At 36.9% G+C, this 21,799-nt stretch overlaps 1 protein-coding gene across 1 annotated transcript in view; it reads left to right on the top strand.

Moving 5' to 3' along the window:
• LOC136829608 (uncharacterized) overlaps positions 1–21,799 on the top strand; it is a 576,969-nt gene that overhangs the window by 482,049 nt on the left and 73,121 nt on the right. The window contains 1 exon segment of the mRNA XM_067088454.1: positions 21,166–21,727. Within this exon segment, the coding sequence (XP_066944555.1) occupies positions 21,166–21,727 (562 nt within the window).

The following is a 21,799-nucleotide window of genomic DNA, read 5'->3' as shown; positions in this document are numbered from 1 at the left end:
TTGTTCTATCACAATCCATCGCAGTTCCTTGAGTTCATCGGCTATTTGAAACATGGCAGAATCCTTACTCACTGCTGTGTCTGTGGAGGACTGAGACAGAGAGGAAGCGGTTGGGGGGGGGGGGAGGCGTGAGGAACTCCCAGGTAAGAATGACCGGCTCAGGCATGGGATACAAGGCTGCACCTTTAGGTGAGCTTCGCTGTAGTCGGCAGGATCCATCTCCCTTACTGGCACTGGTAGCGGAGCCAGGCTGGGAGAAGAGAGGGAGTCCTTATTGGGGTCTCTTGAATCGAGATCGGGGGCGTGCTCTGGCGCTGGCACTAAGGCAGGGACAGGCACTATTATTTGCTTTGGAATTTGCTCATTGTTTGGGATGGACGGAGCTTGGCATGGCTCAGTGCATGCAAGTGGCACTGGCAGAGATTTGGAATCGATTTTGGAATCTCCTGGAGGGAGATCTGATTGGGGCCCTGGCACTGGCAGTGATTGCGGTAACTTAAATGGGGACTGGAAGTCCTGTCCCAGGAGGATGTCATAACCTCCAGGAAGATAGCTTGCTACTGCAAGGTTGCAAATTTTGGATTTATGAGGTCTTGTGACTCTCAATTGAACAGTAGGGAGTATGATTTTAAATTCATTGACACCCTCAATTGTGATGAGTTTGTGTCGGTTAATGATAGCTCCATAGGGAACTTTGTCTTTCCTTAGGGAAATTTGCACACTAGAGTCATCAAATGCTTTGACCTGCCATGCTGGATAGCTACCTCGAGGAGGTGCCACATATATGGGACCCTCGGTTGGAGGGCATAAGGACTCAGGATTCGTAACTGCCAGGGCAATGGCAGGAGTACTGGACGTATTATTTCTAGGGCATTTTGCCCATATGAGGGAGAGTGGCCATAAACCTTGCATGCTGTGCAAAAGGTTTGGCTGACATCTCTTCACACTGCCCCTGTGGAGGGCGCAGGCGAGTTATTGGGTGGTTTTCCGGGAGAAAGAGGCACTGCTGTTTTATTTCGTCATTGCTCTGTGGAATGCCCGATCTTCCTACAGAACCTGCATACAACAGGTTTCTGTGATTGCCCATTCTTCAGCGGATGGGGACCCGAAGTGCAGGCAGGTGGATAAATTCTGTGCCGCAGGGAGCATTCCTGGGGGTGATGGGTATCCCAGGAGTCGGCAATGTCGTAGGCTCCTTCTCCTCTTTATGCTCTATGGAGTCTGCAAGGGTCTTGACTCCCACGGACTCTAACCACTTCGCATGGGCGCGCTCCAACTGGTAGGCCCAATCTGCCCAAGTTATCTCGTACGCCTTGGTAATGGTTTGGTGCACGACATCCCAGTCTCCTAAGTCTGCCGCAGGTAGGGCGTTGTAGGCAATCAGTGCCTTCCTGCCGAGGAATTTAGTTAGTACTAGGGAGAATTTGGCGGGAAAGAGGGTGCAACATTCCAGGACCTCTCGGCTCTGTCGAGCCATACTTCCGGTTCAGCTTCGGTCCACTTGGGTATAAACGAGAAAAGAGAGATAGAGAGAATAACTGACTTGCAGTGACAAATATTCTTTACCCCACACCCACCATAGAAGACCGTACTGACATTCCTCAGAGTATATATATATATATATATATATATATATATATATATATATATATATATATATATATATATATATATATATATATATATATATATATTATATATCTGGGCACTTGTCTGAGTAAAATTGAGAAAAAGAGAGATAGAGAGAATGACTGACTTGCGGTGGCAAATATTCTTTACCCCACACCCACCATAGAAGACCGTACCGACCTTCCTCAGAGCGCAGCAGTTACCGTTTCGTAATTTAATCCCTCTTTGCATCATATATAATAGTTTACCCTCCATAAACGTAGATTCTGCAAATGCCTTTCTAAAAAATTTCTAAATGTAATGATCTATATTCTGCTATAACAAATTCCAAAGGTAAAAACGAAGAAGAAACTAACGATTCGTCGTGAGTATTTTTTAATGAGGGTGGGTAGGTCTGTCACAGAGGCATTTGATCTTCTAATATGCATGCATGGATGGTGATGGATTTGTTTCGTCTCGGCGATGAATTAGTTCTTGATCTCCAGAGTTGTGCCTGTAACTGCGAAGTTATTTTTTGTGGATTAAGTACTTAGATATAATGATGGTAATACCACGGGTTGCTTAAGAATTTGTATTTTATTGGCAGGGTGTGATTAAGATACATTTGGCTTAAGATGAACACTGAACAAAATTTGGTAATTTCGGTACAAGTAATTTTTTTAATAAGGGATAGGTCTGAAACAGAAGCATTTGGTCTGTTAATACTTTTTTTCCGTGGCGAGGATTGTAAGTTAAGTGGATTGTAAGGACTGACAGGTGTGGTGGTAGAAGTAATATTTTGAATTACATTGCTTTATGACTGAATGAAAATAATTCTAATACAATCAAACACATGTGTTTAATTTTTTGGATGTACTAAACTGATTATAGAGTTTGCAGTGGGAGGAGTTTAATGACGTCGCCAATAGAAAAGGTGGTGGTTTTCCACTCAAGCTACTGGTGACTCCCATAAAGTTACTGAAGAAAAGGTAAACAGCACCAGTAAAGACGAAAATTTCATTTGTTTTGTCTGCGTTTCTATGTCTATCACAGGGTGGGGGTTTGATTTTGAGTTATAATCTTTCTGGGGTGACATAGGGACCAGGTGCAAAATTTTGTATGGGTCTGTCAAGCGGTTTGGATTTCTATAGCAGACAAACATACCAACCTTTCTTTATTATATATATATATATTATATATATATATATGGAAATATATATATATATATATATATATATATATATATATATTGATATATAATACATATATATATATATATATATATATATATATATATATATATACATATATTGATATATACATACATATATATATATATATATATATATATATATATATATATATATATATATATATATATATATATATATATTGATATATATTGATATATAATACATATATGTATATATGTGTGTGTGTGTGTGTGTAGCTGTAACTGAGAACATAGCCTGTATTTTCCTTCGTTTGTAGTATGACATAGATAGGACAACTAAGATCGATATTTATTTGTACATTTTGTCGTAACACCAAAATTAGCCTAGGCTGACTTTTTATATGAAAAAACTCAAAAGTGAATGACATGGTATAATTATCATAAATCCTGTATACAATGTAATGTTTGTTCAAAATTCAGTCTTTTGTCGTACAAAAGTCATTGTCCGTTTCGAATAAATCAGAATTTTGGTTATTACAAAATATTTATTTTCTTATGCATTAGCTTTATATCAAAATACATTAAAATGGAACATATTCCATTCCCGTCACAGCGAAGTGCGCAAATCGAACGGATAAAAGACTCGTGTATCTGACAGTAACTGTCCGTTAGAAACTCAAGGAATGACAGACGAATTTTTGCAGGGTGCCACCGGCACATTCCACCGTCTACAGGTTATCGCATATTGGTTTCCCCTTTTTCCGCCAATTCTTGGAACCAGAACCATTTTTGCGTCGTAGCTCGACGTTCTATGACAGAATGGTAAGCGACAAAAGTTGGAAAAGGATTAGGAACGCAGAGCATTCGTTTTCTTGTTTACAAATACAATCCACCTTTGGTTATTTTAACTGTGGCCTAAACTGATTTTCCCCATATACTAATCTATAATGAGGTGAAGTGCACTTTTGATATATATATATATATATATATATATATATATATATATATATATATATATATATATATATATATATATATATATATATATATATATATACATATATATATATATATATATATATATATATATATACGAGTATATATATTATATATATTATATATATATATGTGTGTGTGTGTGTGTGTGTGTGTGTGTGTTATGTTACAGTCAACATGCGTAATCAGTCATTACGCGTAATGACTGAAATTTCAGTCATCACGAGTAATGCACTTAGGGACATTTGATCCCCCCAGGAGCTAGTACTAAACATTTATGAAATACATTTGACCCCTCAGGGACTAGTACTAAACCCGGCGAAACAGTGTAGGTGACTCACTGTTTTGCCGTGTTTAGTACTAGCCCTGGGGGATCAAATGTCCTGGGCATTACGCTCATGATGACTGAAATTTCAGTCATTACATCGTAATGACTGATTACGCATGTTGACTGTAACATATATATATATATATATATATAAAATAATCAACACACAATCACGTGTGGAGCAGAAATAAATTTCTGACTCACAAGCCTAGTGGAGAGTGCCCTTGCCTTTCAATTGAAAGATCTGGGTTGATCCTGATGTGAGTCAGAAATATATATATATATATATATATATATATATATATATATATATATATATATATATATATATATATATATTATATATATATATATATATATATATATATATATGTATATATATATATATGTCAGGGTTTGGTCAAATCCCAAATCTTAAAATCCTGGAATGTCAAAATAAACTTAAAATCCTGAATTATCAGAATCCTGATCCTGAGTGAGTCAGAAATATATATATATATATGCCTATTATATAAAGATCTATATATATATATATATATATATGATATATATATGAGTTTGGTCATAATCCCGAATCTTAAAATCCTGAATGTCAAAATCCTGAAACTTAAAATCCTGAATTATCAGAATCCTGAAATTTAGATTCCCGAAAGATCAGAATCCTGAAAACTATAGCCATTCTCTCTATTCCTTAAGTTTTTTTCTCTCTTTTCTTTTCTCGCTTTTTTTTCTCTCTCTTTTTTGTGTAATTCCCTATCTAATTAGGTGATTTACAGTATATTTTATAATTTCAATTCATACCCCTTACACACCCTGTTCAAATTTTACTTAGTATTTGTTATTCGTTCTATCTTCTTGTTCAGTATTTTACTGAATATGGCTTTATTTTATTTTTTTTTTTTTTGTTTAGGCCATTGCCAGCTCTCTCTCTCTCTCTCTTTTCATATATTCGTTTGTCTGAAATTACCAGTAATTGTCCCATATGCAAGGAAACCAGGGATTTGTCCGACATCATTAAAGGATTAACTTTGTGGGGAAACTTAAAACAAAAAAGAAAAAGAAGAAATACCTTTTTTTCAACACCTTTACAAAACAGTATTTGAATAATTGAGAATACATTAAAACATTTAAAACTAGAATATGGAAATATTTTAAAATGAAAGATTATGAGCAAGAGCCCGAAGATAGTTCATAAGATCTGGTCGGTTTTCACGATCGTTAACTATATTTTGTATCCTTTCTTCACGACGGATAACACATTTTTTTCATTTTGGACAAGACTCGCCTCGCAGAATGCGTTCACATTCATTCATTACGTGCTGCTGCTCTTTTTGAAACTCACCAATTATGCGATAAACACCGACATGCACATTGCCTACTAAATTTTCCCATCGCCTGTGCCATGCTTCGACATTGTTCTGGGTACGAGGAAATCCACTTTGGAAGCATTCATACAGAGACCACAAATTTGGTGGAAACAATGGAGGCGATCGAACAGCTACACCGTTGCGCAGATATTTTCTTATTCTGCCATGCACATAATTAGTTTCAAACCAATCGACAACTTCATGAGCTTCATCAGGCAGATGCAGTTTCAGTTCATCGAAAGCTCCTGGTATTTCAGCAGATGGAAGGAATGCTAATGCAAACAAATGACGTAGTTTTAGACTGAAATTTTCGTCGTTACCATATCGTATAGCCAATCCACTTGACTGAAGTCTGCGCCAAATGCACTGGCCAAAGTGGAAAAAACAAACTTTATTGGTAACCGCTTCAAATTCACTTTTTGTGGCTTTGATTACACTTAACTCTTGATCTGTCAATATGTTTCGAGGGTTTAAACACAATCCATTCTCGTCTGCAAAGTCTACCAAATCTTCAAATAACCGTTTATAAAGTGACTCACTTTTTCCTGTCATTAGAATATATACTAGCGGATATGTTCTAGAGGTATCTGAGCAAACAGGGGCATGAATTGTGTAAAGTTGATAAAAAATTGTGGGGATAGTTTTGAAGGTTCCGTCCATGATCCACATTGAAGCATGTGCTAGTTTCTCTACACTAGCTTTAGTGGTAAACATTAGAAGTCTCTCTCCTTCTAGAGTCGAATCCTTCACTAAAAACAATTCAGCATTTAATGTTTTTTGCAGCACCAGAGGAACTTCTATATCAATAATAGTCTTTGGTTCTGGAAGATGATGAGCTTGCCGAATTCTTTTAATCTTTTGACGAAGTGCATTTTTTGATGGCAAACATGGAACAATTTCCGGGTTAGCAGTGGTTGTACACGATTGTATAATCTGACATGGGGCATCTTTTGTGTTTTTAGCTTGGTTTTTTACTTCACCTATGATCTTCGAAACGTTGGCTGCACTTGCATTGGGTGAATGGTTGTGGTCTACAGTTTTTTTAAGAATATGTTGTCCATTTGAAAATATGGTTATTGCTCGTCCTTTGCAATTAAGCAGTTTCCTACTTTCACAACACCAGTAGTATCTATTGTTTAAACTTTTCTCTTTCACCATCAAATAGCCATGTGCATTTAACTTATTAAAACCTTTTTGCGAAGGAACAATTTCACAGATCTCTTCCATTGTTGTTATGGGCTTTACGCTTTTAGTATTTTGTAGACCACAATGGAGAAGTGACTTTATGATAACACAGGAACAGACTAAACTAAAAGACATCGTTACAAGAAGCCTAAAATGGTAATTGCCCCAAGCTCGTGCAAGAGAGGGAGAGAGAGATGGTTAAGACAGATGGATAATTTACTGGGATTATGATAATTCGGGATTTTAAGATTCGGGATTTTGATAATTCAGGATTTTAATTCATTCGGGATTTTAAGTTTAGGGATTTTTACATTCGGGATTTTAAGCTTCGGGATTTTGATCGGAACTCATATATATATATATATATATATATATATATATATATATATATATATATATATATATATATATATATATATATATATATATATATATTCAATGTTTGAATAGATTATATATATATATATATATAATATATATCCATATATATATATATATATATATATATATATATATATATATATATATATATATATATTATATATATATAGATAGGATAGATAGATAGGTAGATAGATAGATATATGTTTGTGTATGTATGTATGTAAATATACATACATATGTATATACAGTATATATACATACATACATACATACATACATACATACATATGTATATCTCACTTAAAGACAAAAAACGAACACACTTATGCTTATTAATATCTTATACCCAAGATGTATTTTAATTGATAAGTGCATCTGGCCCGGCCAGGAAAATCCACCTACCAATTGTAATTTCCCTTAGGCGTAAGTTATTCCCAAGTATAAATGAATACGATATTAAGAGATATTAAGTAATCATATATATTAATAGAGGCTGAAATCACAGGAATTCGCTGTTTAAATGCAAAGTGCCACAGGAGAATAAAAAAAAAACAGGTTTTGCCTTATTTGACATCTTCAAATAGATTATATAGACTGGAAGAAACTGACATTATCTATATTAAGTTACAGCCATTTGAAAATTTTGATAGCTTAAAGAAGAGGAAGAATCCTCTCCTCATCTTTGACCGAGGGTGAGAGCACTGTAAACAAACCGCGATTTTACATACAGCTGGACTCACCCCTGTTCACTGTCTGTCAGACAGGCATGTCGTTTCGTTGTCATTAGGACCAGGCTAACTAAACTTCTTCAAATCTATATATTTCCTATATTTCTTTGGAAATAAAGGGGTCAGGATTATACATTCCCAAACTGATAATCATATTCTAAACAAAGCTCTCTTCTATAAAACTGAATTCCATAACATTTTCTTTCCAATATATTAATAAAATGAATGATGTCCAACTGATAGCTTGATTACCGTTAACTAAGCATGAATGAAAATTGCACTATAATTCTGTGCATATCTTATACATATTTTATAATGATATGATTTCTTTTTCATTTCCACAAATTATCGAGGTTCTATATCTACCACCATGTATCACTTCTCTTGGAGATGTTTAAACAAGAAAAAAAGCTGACAGGGACTTGTGCCTTTTGTGTAATTTTTCCTGAGAGCTTTGCATATTTTATATATACAATTGTTTTAGCGATGAGGCAACCTTTCATGTTTCAGGGAAAAATGAACACACACGACGTGAGAATATGGGGATCAGAACATCCCCATGTGACTAGGGAACTTGACCGAGATAGTCCAAAGGTGAATGTGTGGTGTTGGATCATGTGCAGTTGAACCATTGGTCCATTTTTCTTCAATGAGACATCAATTACTGCAAATGTTTACCTTGACCTTTTGACTGAATTTGTGGCACCATAACTAGATGACCTTCAGCCAACCATCATTTTCCAGCCAGATGGTGCACCACCACATTGGGGACTGCATGTTCGTGGGTTCCTAAATGAAACATTTCCAGGCGGGTGGATTAGAAGGGATGGCCCAATTCCTGGCCATCTCATTCACTAGATATCACTCCTCTTGACTTCTTTCTATGAGGTTATGTTAAAGATATCATGTATCGAACAAAGATATGGGACATTACTGATCTCAGGCAAACGATCACTGATGCCATTGCCACCATTGATGAGGCTATGCTACAGCAAACATGGCAAGAGATCGAGTACCGTCTTGCTGCGCTTTTTACAATAGATGTATTACATCGGGCAAAACACTTCAATATCTACTCCTCATTTTCTAATAATTTTCACATATTTGTCTATTAATTTGCTTTTGTAATGTATTTAATGGACACCCTTTATATATATATATACATATATATATATATATATATATATATATATATATATATATATATATGTGTGTGTGTGTGTGTGTGTGTGTGTGTGTGTGTATGTATTAAGTATATATATATATGTAACGAGGACAGAATTAACACCTTTTGAAGGTGTACGTAACGTGCTCAACGATCTTTATTCATGAAACGGAGGCGTATGAACGTTCGCTCACGATAACACTTAATCTATTTTTTCATCTATTTTCTCTCTCTTTCTCTCTCTCTCTCTCTCTCTCTCTCTCTCTCTCTCTCTCTCTCTCTCTCTCTCTCTCTCTCTCTCCGTGTATCGCCTCTCTCTCTCTCTCTCATCGTTTTCCGAAGTTCACCCACCCGAATCTCACTCATTCTCACCAAATCAATTAAATGGACCATTTAAAGAAACGCAATAGTTTCTACAAAAATAGGTTTATTATTCAAATAACCCAACAAGAAACGAATAAAACAAAGCAAAGATTAAAATGCATAATAAATGAATTATCGAGTTAGATAACTAAACTCTGAACTGCAAAACACTTCTGATTAAAGAAGTCTCACTATGGCTAATAGCCTGAAAATATCCAAACTCACATACTCCCAAATCAACAACTAGTCATGTCAAAAAACAGTCTACCACATGTTATTCGAACCAGTCCACACTGTCCACCGACATCTGTCCACAGACATCTGTCGGAAGAATTAAACATGATAGAAAACTCCCAAAAATATATGAAATGCAAAACACAATAATGGAAAGTGTAAAATGCATAGCCAAGATATGGCAAACGTAACATGACAAAATAATAATATAAAAGATGTATGAATATTCATATTAAATCTCCCACACCAGTTCAAAAGTTCATAATGATTAGAAAATCATAGTAAAAATCACAAGTTCAATTTTCTCCCATAAAAACAGAGATTTCAAACTCTACCTTATCTGCCAATTTAAAGCCTGGATCCTCTCCAAAGCTACGTCTAGACAACTGCAGTTCTATCACGTTAATGAACGATCAAACTCACTTTTAGGGCAGATTTTGGCGTAATCTAGATCAAATTAACGCACGTACTCACGAATATACATAACACTTCGGAAGATCACCTGACCGGCAACATTGCTGAGGAATCAAACTATTTGTTGAACACAAAGATTTTACCTCGAGTCTCTCGACCTACTTCCATCTGACTCCATAAATTCTTTCATCACATCTTAAAGCATTGAAGCTATGAAATGCATATATGTGTCCTTTAAAACTTGTAGCAGCCATATTTTCTGAAATAGAGCTCACACCACCACATAAGAGCGTCTCGCTCTCCTTAACGGCAAACTAAAACAAAAGCATATGTATAAAACATAACAAAATAGAGCTATGCTCAATTAGCAATGTCTACTGCACTGCAGCTTTAAGGACTGCTCTCATGACGCACTTCCAAAGTCACTGGGGTTGAGTTCTTAGAGCCTTTACATGTAATCTTACAAACACGAATAAGCTTTACTACTCCCACAACAAGAATTATCAGTAAAATAGCTATTAAGACAATTAAAATTGTCGGCATAATATATTCCTGATACTGGAACATCACGGAATCGTCAATGTCTTCCAACGGTGGAACCGTCATTGGCACCTTGGTTGTAGGTACCTCCACTGCAAATGCTCGTTATGCGTATGACGATAATTATCTTCTCGGAACTGTTGAATACAGCACGGCTAAGTACGAGAAATTCCGTAGACATGATTCTGCAGGATGAATCGAGCTGCTCGGACCCTCGATGAACGAATGTCGTCGACTTGTTGCTCTGGCACATCATTGTAACTGCATACTCCTTGCAAAAACACAGCAGGAAGAGTACTGGTGGACTCAATGTGGTAATCTCGCAGGAACTGTCTAAAGTCACATTCTGTCGGAGTCTGTCTATGAACCAATGATAACTCACAACCACCCACAGACACAACTCGCAACTGGAAAATACTACTGTCACACACACACTTCTCTCTAACTAAAGCACAACTCGTCTTATAATCAACTCCCGAACCTTGATATTGATCTCCCAAAATGAACATGGTCTCTACTCTATCCCATGTCACTACTAAGTCTCCCAAAAACACTCGAAAAAGGTCTAATAACAAAAAGGTTTCATGTTACTGAACCAAACAAAACCACTAATGCAAAAGTAAACACTCACAATGTGAACTAATTCCAAGTTTGTATCTCAGAATAATCACAGTCAACTCACTATTAAGCACAATAACTCTACGGAACTCACCCATAAAAAAAATTCTATCCAAACACTAAAAGGTATCATATCTCGTAAAAGACATGAAAGTTCTACTCTGGTTAGCAAATATTTCGCAACACCTGACTAACTCTCAACAAAATAGCAATTGCCGTAATGGCAATCGCTCCCATGATCATAACAATTACAATTACTCACAATACAGCTCCCTTAATTTTAAAAAAAAAGAAACTGGAAAAAAAATCCAAACACTCAAATACGATCTCCCAACTCCGAAAAAAAGATCAGACTTGTTCGGTCCGATATACTAAGTACCTCCCCAAAAAAAATATCCTAAACAACACACATATTGCGTCAGATGATGAAACACATCATAACACAACAACCCACTAACACACGGGTCAAATCTCGTATGAAATTAGCCCATGTCTCAACTCCCAAAATCATTCGAAAACAAATGACTAAGAACTTCAACATCTAAAATGAACAAGAGACAAAAAAATTTAAAAAAATATCATATATATACAAACATTCCATTACGTCCCAACTTTCTTTAACTTCGAAATATGGGTCAATTTCGTCACTCCAGTGTTTACATCTTTAACTACAAATCTATTCCCTCTTTTGATCTCTACAATCTCAAAAGGTCCGTGGAACTTCGGACTTAACTTATAATTCAGATCATTCCGAACATTCACTTTAACAAACACTCTATCACCCATCGAAAAAACTACTCCCCTCGATTTCGCGTTACTTTTCTCTACCATTGCACGCGAACTAAGTTCAAGTTCTTTACTGATACGTGCAAATCTTTCTCTCGCTGTATTTATCAACGAAGTGACCGTAACATCACCCTGAACACACTCTGGTAACAAATCAAAAGGTCCTTTCAACTTGTATCCATACAAAGCTTCTGCTGGAGATATCTTAATTGTGTCATTCATCATAGTATTGATACTATATCGCACTTCATCCAAAGATCTGTCCCAATGTGTATCGGAACCTCCCACCGTCATGCAAAGCTTCGATTACTTTCCGATTCGCCCTCTCACACAACCCATTTGCTTCAGGTCTATACGGGATTATAGATACTTTCTTTATCCCCAACAAATTAGCAAGACCGTCTAAAGTCTTATTAATAAACTCCCTACCATTGTCTGTGATCAGACATTCAGGAACACCATATCGACAAATTATCCCCTTAAAAAACGCTATAGCAACTTCCTCAGCTGATTTGTATTTCAGTGGGAAAATCTCGACAAAGCGAGTCAACTCATCAACAACTACTAATAAATGTCTATAACCATAAGCGGACTCTGAGAAGTTACCCAGAATATCCATATGCACTCTCTGAAACGGCCTATGTGGTATGGGATATGAACCCAAACGACACGACACTGTCGTCGCTGGCTTATTCGCATTGCAAATAGCACACTTCTTCACAAAGGCTTCTACTGCGGAAAACATATTTTCCAAAAGAACTTTGACCTGACGTTTTCATACGTCTTGTCTACACCCAAATGAGGAGAACCAAATTTACAATGTACAATGTCTAGAACTTGTGGTACTAGACTCTCTGGCACGATGATTTGTGTAATCTCACCCATGCTTCGAGTACTTCGCAAGTTATACTTAACTTTCCTCACCAATAAATTATTCTCCAACTCTAGACCAGAAAAAGGCAACTTATACCCTTTCTTCGGTGAAACTCCCATTAAGAAATGCCTTAGCATCTGACAACAATTTATCTTCATCTTGCTTTTGTTCCAGCAAGCCTATGTCCCAAGTGACATTTTCACCCGTAATATAACACACTGCGTTACTCTCACTATCACGAATAACAATCTCTCCAGAGACTGCCGACTCACTATTTCTCCCCGAAGTATGCACTGTAGGAACGTGTATGTCCTCTACATGCGATCTCTCAGAACTACTAATATCAGAGACATTAGACACCAAACATTTACTCTCTTCTCCCACACAGGATTCGGTGTGTATTTCCTCATCCTCGACCGGAAAATATCTGCTCAATGCATCTGCAACTACATTATGCTTACCTTCAATGTATTTGAGGTTTGCATCAAAATCTCTCAATGTTAGGAACCAACGTGCTCTCTTGGGCGACAAATTTGGCTTATTAAAAGCTCTAACAACGGTTGATGATCTGTAAAAATCTCAACTTTATTTCCCAACAACAACATCTTAAAATGAACAAGGCTAGAGACGACTGCGAAAGCCTCCTTGTCCACAACTGACATCAGCCTTTCGTTACTACCACGTGTTTTGAACTTTCTGCTATAAAAAGCAATTGGGTGTAATTTCCCTTCAAATTTCTGCATCAAACACGCACCTATACCTTCCTGACTCGCGTCAGTCACTAAGGTGAACGGTTGACTAAAATCTGGAAACTTCAAAATTGGTGGGTTCACCAAAGCGTTCTTAAGCTTCTCAAAAGCTAATTGTTGACTATCACCCCAAACAAACTTAACGTCTTCTCGTAACAAATCTGTCAATGGAGACGCTATTGTAGAAAAATTCCGCACAAAACGGCGAAAGAAACCCGACATACCTAGGAACGAACGAATCTGTTTCCTGGTTTTGGGAACTGGAAAATTCACAATGGCTTTAACTTTCTCATCATTCACTCTAACTCCTCTTTAGAGATAACATGTCCTAAATAGACAATTTTTCTCTTCAGAAACTCACATTTGGCCAATTTGACCTTTAACCCAGCGAACCGTAATCGCTTGAGGACTTCTTTTAACACCTTTAGATGTTCTTCAATTGTATCTGTGCATATGAGAATGTCATCCATGTACACAAACACCGACTTTCCTAACAAGCCATGAAGTACTGTGTTAACCAGTCTAGTAAATGTTATTGGGGACCCTTGTAATCCAAAAGGCATCCTATTAAACTCGTAATGTCCCTTTGGTACCGAAAATGCTGTATATTTACGGCTACTCTCACAAAGGGAACCTGTAAAAACCCTTGCATAAGATCTATAGATGAATATATATTCTTGCCACCGATCTCAACAAACAAATCAGGCAAACAAGCTACCGGATATCTATCTGGGCATGTTTTTTCATTCAATTTACGAAAATCTACACAAACTCTGATACTACCGTCTTTCTTAGGAACTGCAAGCAAAGGAAAATTAAACGGAGAATTGGACGGTCTGATAATGCCTTCCGACTCCCACCTCTGAACTTCTTTTTCTACTTCTTCTCTGATCTTAAAAGGAATTCGATATGCTGGAATATATATGGGATTTGTACCCTTTTCTAGGCGGATTGAATGTTCTAAAACATCTGTAACTCCTAATTTATCTCCTTTCAAAGCAATGATATCTAGATATTCTTTCAACACTTTCTCTACTTTATCTGAATATTCAGGATAATCAACTTTAGCCAAGTGTTCATGTAGAACCTGACTTCGAACTGTTGCTCCTCGTTAGGAAACATATTCCCGTCTCCACAAAAACTCACTAATTTATGCTCTTCATTAAACTCTTCAAAATCAATTACATAAGTACCCTTTGTGATATTTTTTTTACTGAGTCTTGATAGCTAACTAATTCTACTGAAGTCACGCCTGCGACTGAAATTTCATTCACTGACACCGTACTCACAACGTCTTTGAATTTCTCGGTTCCCTCAACAACGCACACTTGAGAAGGAAACTTTTTCTCTTTCAGCGACACTTTAACTAATGTAGGAACTCGCGGTTGCAATTCAACATCTTCCAACAAAAATCCTTTGAAAGATCTTTGCGAAATATCTTCACTCTCTAATGAATGTGTTACACATGTCTCAGACTGTGTCTTAGGTTTCTCACAAGTTTTTTCCTGTGTATATATGGAACAAAACAACCTGACTCACCTATTGTAATCCCTGAACTCCCGTAAGAATGTTGATGTTATGTCGCATGCAAGAAGGGTGTCCTAGCAAAACCATTTCACCTAAGGCTAATCCTTCTATGACCAAAAATGATTCTACTATTGTCTTTCCACCGATATAAAGCGTAAGAAATGACGAACCTAAAATATTCAGTTTCCTCGCTTGTACATCACACACTGTCTCACTAGAAGGGACTAATTTGCACTCTGGAAACCTCAGTGAAAAAGGTCAGCATTTACTAAGTTAACTGAGCTACCAGAATCAATGAAAATATGAAATTTCATTGCCATTAGAGAATCCACGTACAATCGGCCTAGGTTCTAGTGACTCTACGACCTGATTAGTCATTATCCTGTGTCCGTTTTCGAACTTATCTTGTGAAAATTCTGCTGTTCCTTTGTGTATCTAGAACTTGCATCATGTGGAATTCTCCTGTCATATCTAGAAAAACCTCCCCGGGACTTCCTGAATAATCTCTACTCTTTGTGGCTGGGCAAAATCTCCATCCATGATCTGAAGATTTGCAAACTGAACAATATCTCACTCTGCAATTTGATTTACTATGGCCTATTTTATCACAATTAAAACAACGTATCGTTGTGACTGATCTCTCTGGAATTTTCTTCGATTCTACTCGTGCACATGTCTTCACTGTTGCATCATTTCCCGAATGCGAGCGACTATCATTATTCTGTGGTTTGGAAACCGCAGCTGACATCTTGCACCTCCTGTACAAAACTACTGTCCAGTGTCGGGCATTTTGCTAGATTTTTGTTAATCTGTGCAAACAAAAAGGATTCGTCTGTATCCTGATCAATTCTCTTATCAAAACTATCTACAATTACATCTGGGACCGACGTTAAAAGGCAAGCAAAGTGTAACAATCTTTCAAAATTATCTAAGGAGATATTATTTCCAGTTACCCATGGAGAACCTGTTATAGATTTCTTTAACTCAACTACTGCATCAAATAAATTCGCACTGTATGTGACTAGTGAATCATTGCCCTTCTTTATTTTGAGAAACTCTCGCAAATTCCGAACTGCGCATTCACGTTGAACTCCGCCATAAGTAGCTCGTAGAAATTTCTGCAGTTCATTCCAAGTTTTACACCTTCTGAACCCGAAACTGCGTGCTCGTTTCCCAATATCTCCTTTATCTAAATCCAGAAATGATTTAGCCTCTGTTAAAGCTTCAGCGCCATTCGTAATTTTCTTGGAATTCAGATAATTGTTCACTGACTCAATGAAAGTTTCTATATTTTGGGTTGGCTTCCATCCACTAGCCCTTTAAAATTTGTAATTCCCCACAAATGTTCGTCACTTTATGCACCACAATTGATTGGGATGTGCTTGCTGCATCGTCCGGCATTTTGTGAGTAATCACACGCCCTGAGCGTAACAACATAAAAAGAGAAACCAAAAGAACACTAGAGAAAGGCACAAGTTACCCCTCTAAAAGAAGAATAGAAAACGGCGTTCTGCGCAACTTACGAGAATGGGGTACTTACCAATTTTGAAACAGAAAACGAAGTACCTATCTCTCAACTTGCAACCTGTGACGTCACCTACTCGACGACTAAGCAAAAAGACACCCAGCGCGTTTCTAGTTGAATCATCACTTTGCGTAATTAACTCACAATCGCCACTATTCACACTTATTTGGGTATTTTGTTAACCCCAAAATTGCTCTAGAGATCATCCAGATCTATTTCACAACTCCCCACTCCCAGTACTCGAATAGAAACGGAAAAAAGAAGAAAGGTTCCCCGTATTTCACACGTAATCCCGACCTACTCAGTCATTCCACACTGACCCGTCGCCTTAGCTCTTAGGTGAAGTCGCCTATGCCTTGGGCATCAACGTTACCAATCAGTCTATTAGCAATCTCCCTCTTTCGCCATCATTAAAGACACTAAAATCATGCTGCCACCATTTAAAATCAAAAGACACCCGCTGCCGCCATTTCATTCAGACACGGCTGCCACCATTTCATTCAGACACGGCTGCCACCATTTCATTCAGACACGGCTGCCAACATTTAATTCTGTAACGAGGACAGAATTAACACCTTTTTGAAGGTGTACGTAACGTGCTCCAACGATCTTTATTCATGAAACGGAGGCGTCTGAACGTTCTCTCACGATAACACTTACATCTATTTTTCTCTCTTCTCTCTCTCTCTCTCTCTCTCTCTCTCTCTCTCTCTCTCTCTCTGTCTCTCTCTCTCTCATCGTTTTCTCTCATCAAGTTCACCCACCCGAATCTCACTCATTCTCACCAAATCAATTAAATGGACCATTTAAAGAAACGCAATAGTTTCTACAAAAATAGGTTTATTATTCAAATAACCCAACAAGAAACGAATAAAACAAAGCAAAGATTAAAATGCATAATAAATGAATTATCGAGTTAGATAACTAAACTCTGAACTGCAAAACACTTCTGATTAAAGAAGTCTCACTATGGCTAATAGCCTGAAAATATCCAAACTCACACATACTCCCCAAATCAACAACTAGTCATGTCAAAAAACAGTCTACCACATGTTATTCGAACCAGTCCACACTGTCCACCGACATCTGTCCACAGACATCTGTCGGAAGAATTAAACATGATAGAAAACTCCCAAAAATATATGAAATGCAAAACACAATAATGGAAAGTGTAAAATGCATAGCCAAGATATGGCAAACGTAACATGACAAAATAATAATATAAAGATGTATGAATATTCATATTAAATCTCCCACACCAGTTCAAAAGTTCATAATGATTAGAAAATCATAGTAAAAATCACAAGTTCAATTTTCTCCCATAAAAACAGAGATTTCAAACTCTACCTTATCTGCCAATTTAAAGCCTGGATCCTCTCCAAAGCTACGTCTAGACAACTGCAGTTCTATCACGTTAATGAACGATCAAACTCACTTTTTAGGGCAGATTTTGGCGTAATCTAGATCAAATTAACGCACGTACTCACGAATATACATAACACTTCGGAGATCACCTGACCGGCAACATTGCTGAGGAATCAAACTATTTGTTGAACACAAAGATTTTACCTCGAGTCTCTCGACCTACTTCCATCTGACTCCATAAATTCTTTCATCACATCTTAAAGCATTGAAGCTATGAAATGCATATATGTGTCCTTTAAAACTTGTAGCAGCCATATTTTTCTGAAATATATATATATATATATATATATATATATATATATATATATATATATATATATATATATACTGTATATATATATAATATATATATTTTTTTATTTTATATATATACAGGTTGTCCATAAGGTCTCTTTACAGTTTAAAAAATATATTACACCATTAGGCACCATTAGTTGTAAGAAGCACAGCAAGACAGTACTCGATTTCTTGCCATGTTCGCTGTAGCATAGCCTCATCAATGGTGGCAATGGCATCAGTGATCTTTTGCTTGAGATCAATGATGTCCCGTATCTTTGTTCGATACACGATACCTTTAACCTCACAGAAAGAAGTCAAGGGGAGTGATATGTGGTGAATGAGGTGGCCAGAGAATTGGGCCATCTCTTCCTGGAAATGTTTGATTCAGGAACCCACAAACATGCAGTCCCCAATGTGGTGGTGCACCATCTTGCTGGAAAATGATGGTTGGTTGAAGGTCATCTAGTTGTGGTGCTAGATATTCAGTCAAAAGTTCAAGGTAAATATCTGCAGTAATTGATGTCCCATTGAAGAAAAATGGACCAATGGTTCAATTGCATATGATCCCACACCATTCACCTTTGGACTATCTCAGTCAAGTTCCCTAGTCACATGGGGATGTTCTGATCCCCAGATTCTCACGTTATGTGTGTTCAGTTTCCATGAAACATGAAAGGTTGCCTCATCGCCAAAACAAACTCAGTTGAGGAACATTTCATCCTCAGAAATTTGTTCCGGCATGTTAACTGAAAACTCGAGTGCCTGTACAAGTTGCTCTTTGTAAGCATACAATTGCAATTTTTTATGTAGGACTTTGTGCACTGTTGAATGTGGTCACTGTAAGTGTCTGGCAGCAGTATGGAAGGACTTTGTAGGAGAACAATCAATGGCTTGTCTTGCATGATTGATGTTTTCCACAGATGTTCTTGGTCGTCCACTCCTTCCTTTATCCACCACTGTCCCTGTCTCCATGAATTTCTTGTATCATGCACGAATCCACCAATGTGATGGTGGATCTCTTCCATACTTATTCTGTAGTTTTTCCGAGTTTGCATATCTGATTTTGTTTCAGCAAACCATGACACATTGTGCCTTTTCTTGAGGAGTAGCCATTTTTTGGGGGTTCATTTAACAATACCCCTTTCATCAACAGGGTACCCGAAATACACAAATGCAGTGTGATTAAAAACTTTGATAGCTGCTGAATACGTAGGACAAATCTGATTACGATATCTCATCAAGATATCTCATCAATGGTTTTTGTAATATATTTTTTAAATTGTAAAGAGACTTTTTTATGGACACCCTGTGTGTGTGTATATATATATATATATATATATATATATATATATATATATATATATATATATATATATATATATATATAGATATGTATGTATGTTTGTATGTATATATATACTGTAAATATATATATATATATATATATATATATATATATATATATATATATATATATATATATATATAGTGTATAAATATGTGTATGTATATTTGTGTATATAGTGAATATATATGTATGTATTTATGTGTATATACATATATATATATAAATGTATGTGTTTATATATAAATGTGTGCATATATACATATATATACAGTTATATATACTTATATATATATATATATATATATATATATATATATATATATATATATATATATATATATATATATATATATATATACACACATATTTCTGCATCAAACCCGAAGGGCATAACTTCGCATCATGGTATAGGCAGATGCAATTGGAATACATAATTCCCTTTATATGTAAGTTATACACAAATTTAGTTGAGTTCGATGTAAAGTTGCCTTTTCTTAGTTGAAATGATTAGTAACTCATTTGTATCTTTTTACAAACCTTGTCTATTCATGTGCTTCATTTTGCATTGCGCTCTTGGAGTGCAGTTGGTGAAGCAAGAAATACAACGGAACTTAAAAGCTGTCATCAAAGAAACAAATATTAGACTATATGAAACTGAAACGGATTACTGTACTTTGTGTTTTTTGTTGATGTGTTTGTCCTAGCGGGATAAATACAGTATCATGATATGAATAATTGTCCTCCGTGTAGAGTAAGAAGACCTGGCGTTGTGAGAAAGTAAGTTACCGAATAAATGTAATAAAAAAATTCGTAAATTTGTAACGATCGACATGTGCTATGCATTAATTTGTCGACCACAAGAAAATAACAAAAATAACAGACCAGTTTCAGAAAACTATGGAACAAGGAAACAAAGCCCTATGCCAGCTTGTTATTAACAATATCAATAAAACCATCTATGTATTAGAGTTCATAGGAATCACTTTGATATCTAGAAAGAGCAAAAAAACAAAGGTAAATAATGCTAATGAATAATCAAAATATAGAGCGAGGCTGATGTGCTGTGTACAGTAGATTAATCTCAGTTTTTTTTCTTTTTGCTTCATTTTTCATTTTATATTTGCACTGAGGATTCTTTCTTAGCTGTGAACCCAGGCATGTTCGTTGGGTGACAGAATTCATAATTAAAACCAGCTATAGTAATTTGCGAATTTGTGATTCCTTTAAAGTTAACAAAGTTTTGTCTCATAATTCCTTGGGGAATTATTTTTTGTAGACAGATGTTCTCTATCTTTCCTGAATTCTGCTCGTAGACCGAAGAAATAGTATTCCCGTTGGAGTATCGGTGTTTGAAATGCGCTGCGTTATTGAAGACATAAAAGAATGTGTGAGTCTCTCAGTATATTATGCCTGTATTTTCGTTGCGATATACTTTGCATATTTTCGTGGTTACTCATTTCATTGGTTTGATTGTAAGTTCATTCATTTACCTAATCGTTTTTGTTTGGTAGGATTTTCGCTTTCATGAAATTTGTCTACTCCAATCAGATTTGCCGTCTTCCTCTTTGGCGCTCACGTGGCCAAAGTGTCTGTCCACGTCCTCCAGAGGGTTGGAGACGCCGTCCACACGGCAGAACTGTACCACGCCGTAGGAGGCATGGGCTTGAGCTGGGTTCCGGTGGCCGTTGACATCGGATTGGAAGAGCTCGCCGACCCAAGACTTCCAATGGTCCTCGTCATAAGAGCAACACGAGGCGCCGGCCCCGAGGGAGACATAGCGCTTGATCACCTCTCAATCTTGTCTGGATCTTGCCTGAACAATCCCGTCGTCGACTCGAACGTCACGCTCTCATCCATTTATCATCCCGACGCTCATGCCATCTCGGCCGGACCAGCCATCACACCCATGCCCACCCACGACCAGGGAGAGAGCAGTGGTTCGTACCAGCTGGACGACGACTGCGCGAGGAGGTCGTCGTGCATGGGGTGCGTCGGGGAGGACGTCGACATCATCGGGTGCACTTGGTGCGATCTCAGTCAGAACTGCATCTCCAGCATTGCCCCGGCAGCAGCCGCATGCCCTCATTACCTCACCGTTCATCATAACACGGTAGGAAGAATGGGGTGGGGGACTCATTAACATCTGATTCTAACTACTTCACCTGGTTATTTGCCTATCTGT

This window comes from Macrobrachium rosenbergii, chromosome 44 (assembly GCF_040412425.1).
Source record: "Macrobrachium rosenbergii isolate ZJJX-2024 chromosome 44, ASM4041242v1, whole genome shotgun sequence".
NCBI classification, from domain to species: domain Eukaryota; kingdom Metazoa; phylum Arthropoda; class Malacostraca; order Decapoda; family Palaemonidae; genus Macrobrachium; species Macrobrachium rosenbergii.
Note: the sequence above shows the minus strand (reverse complement) of the source record. Positions and strands in the feature narration are given on the sequence as shown.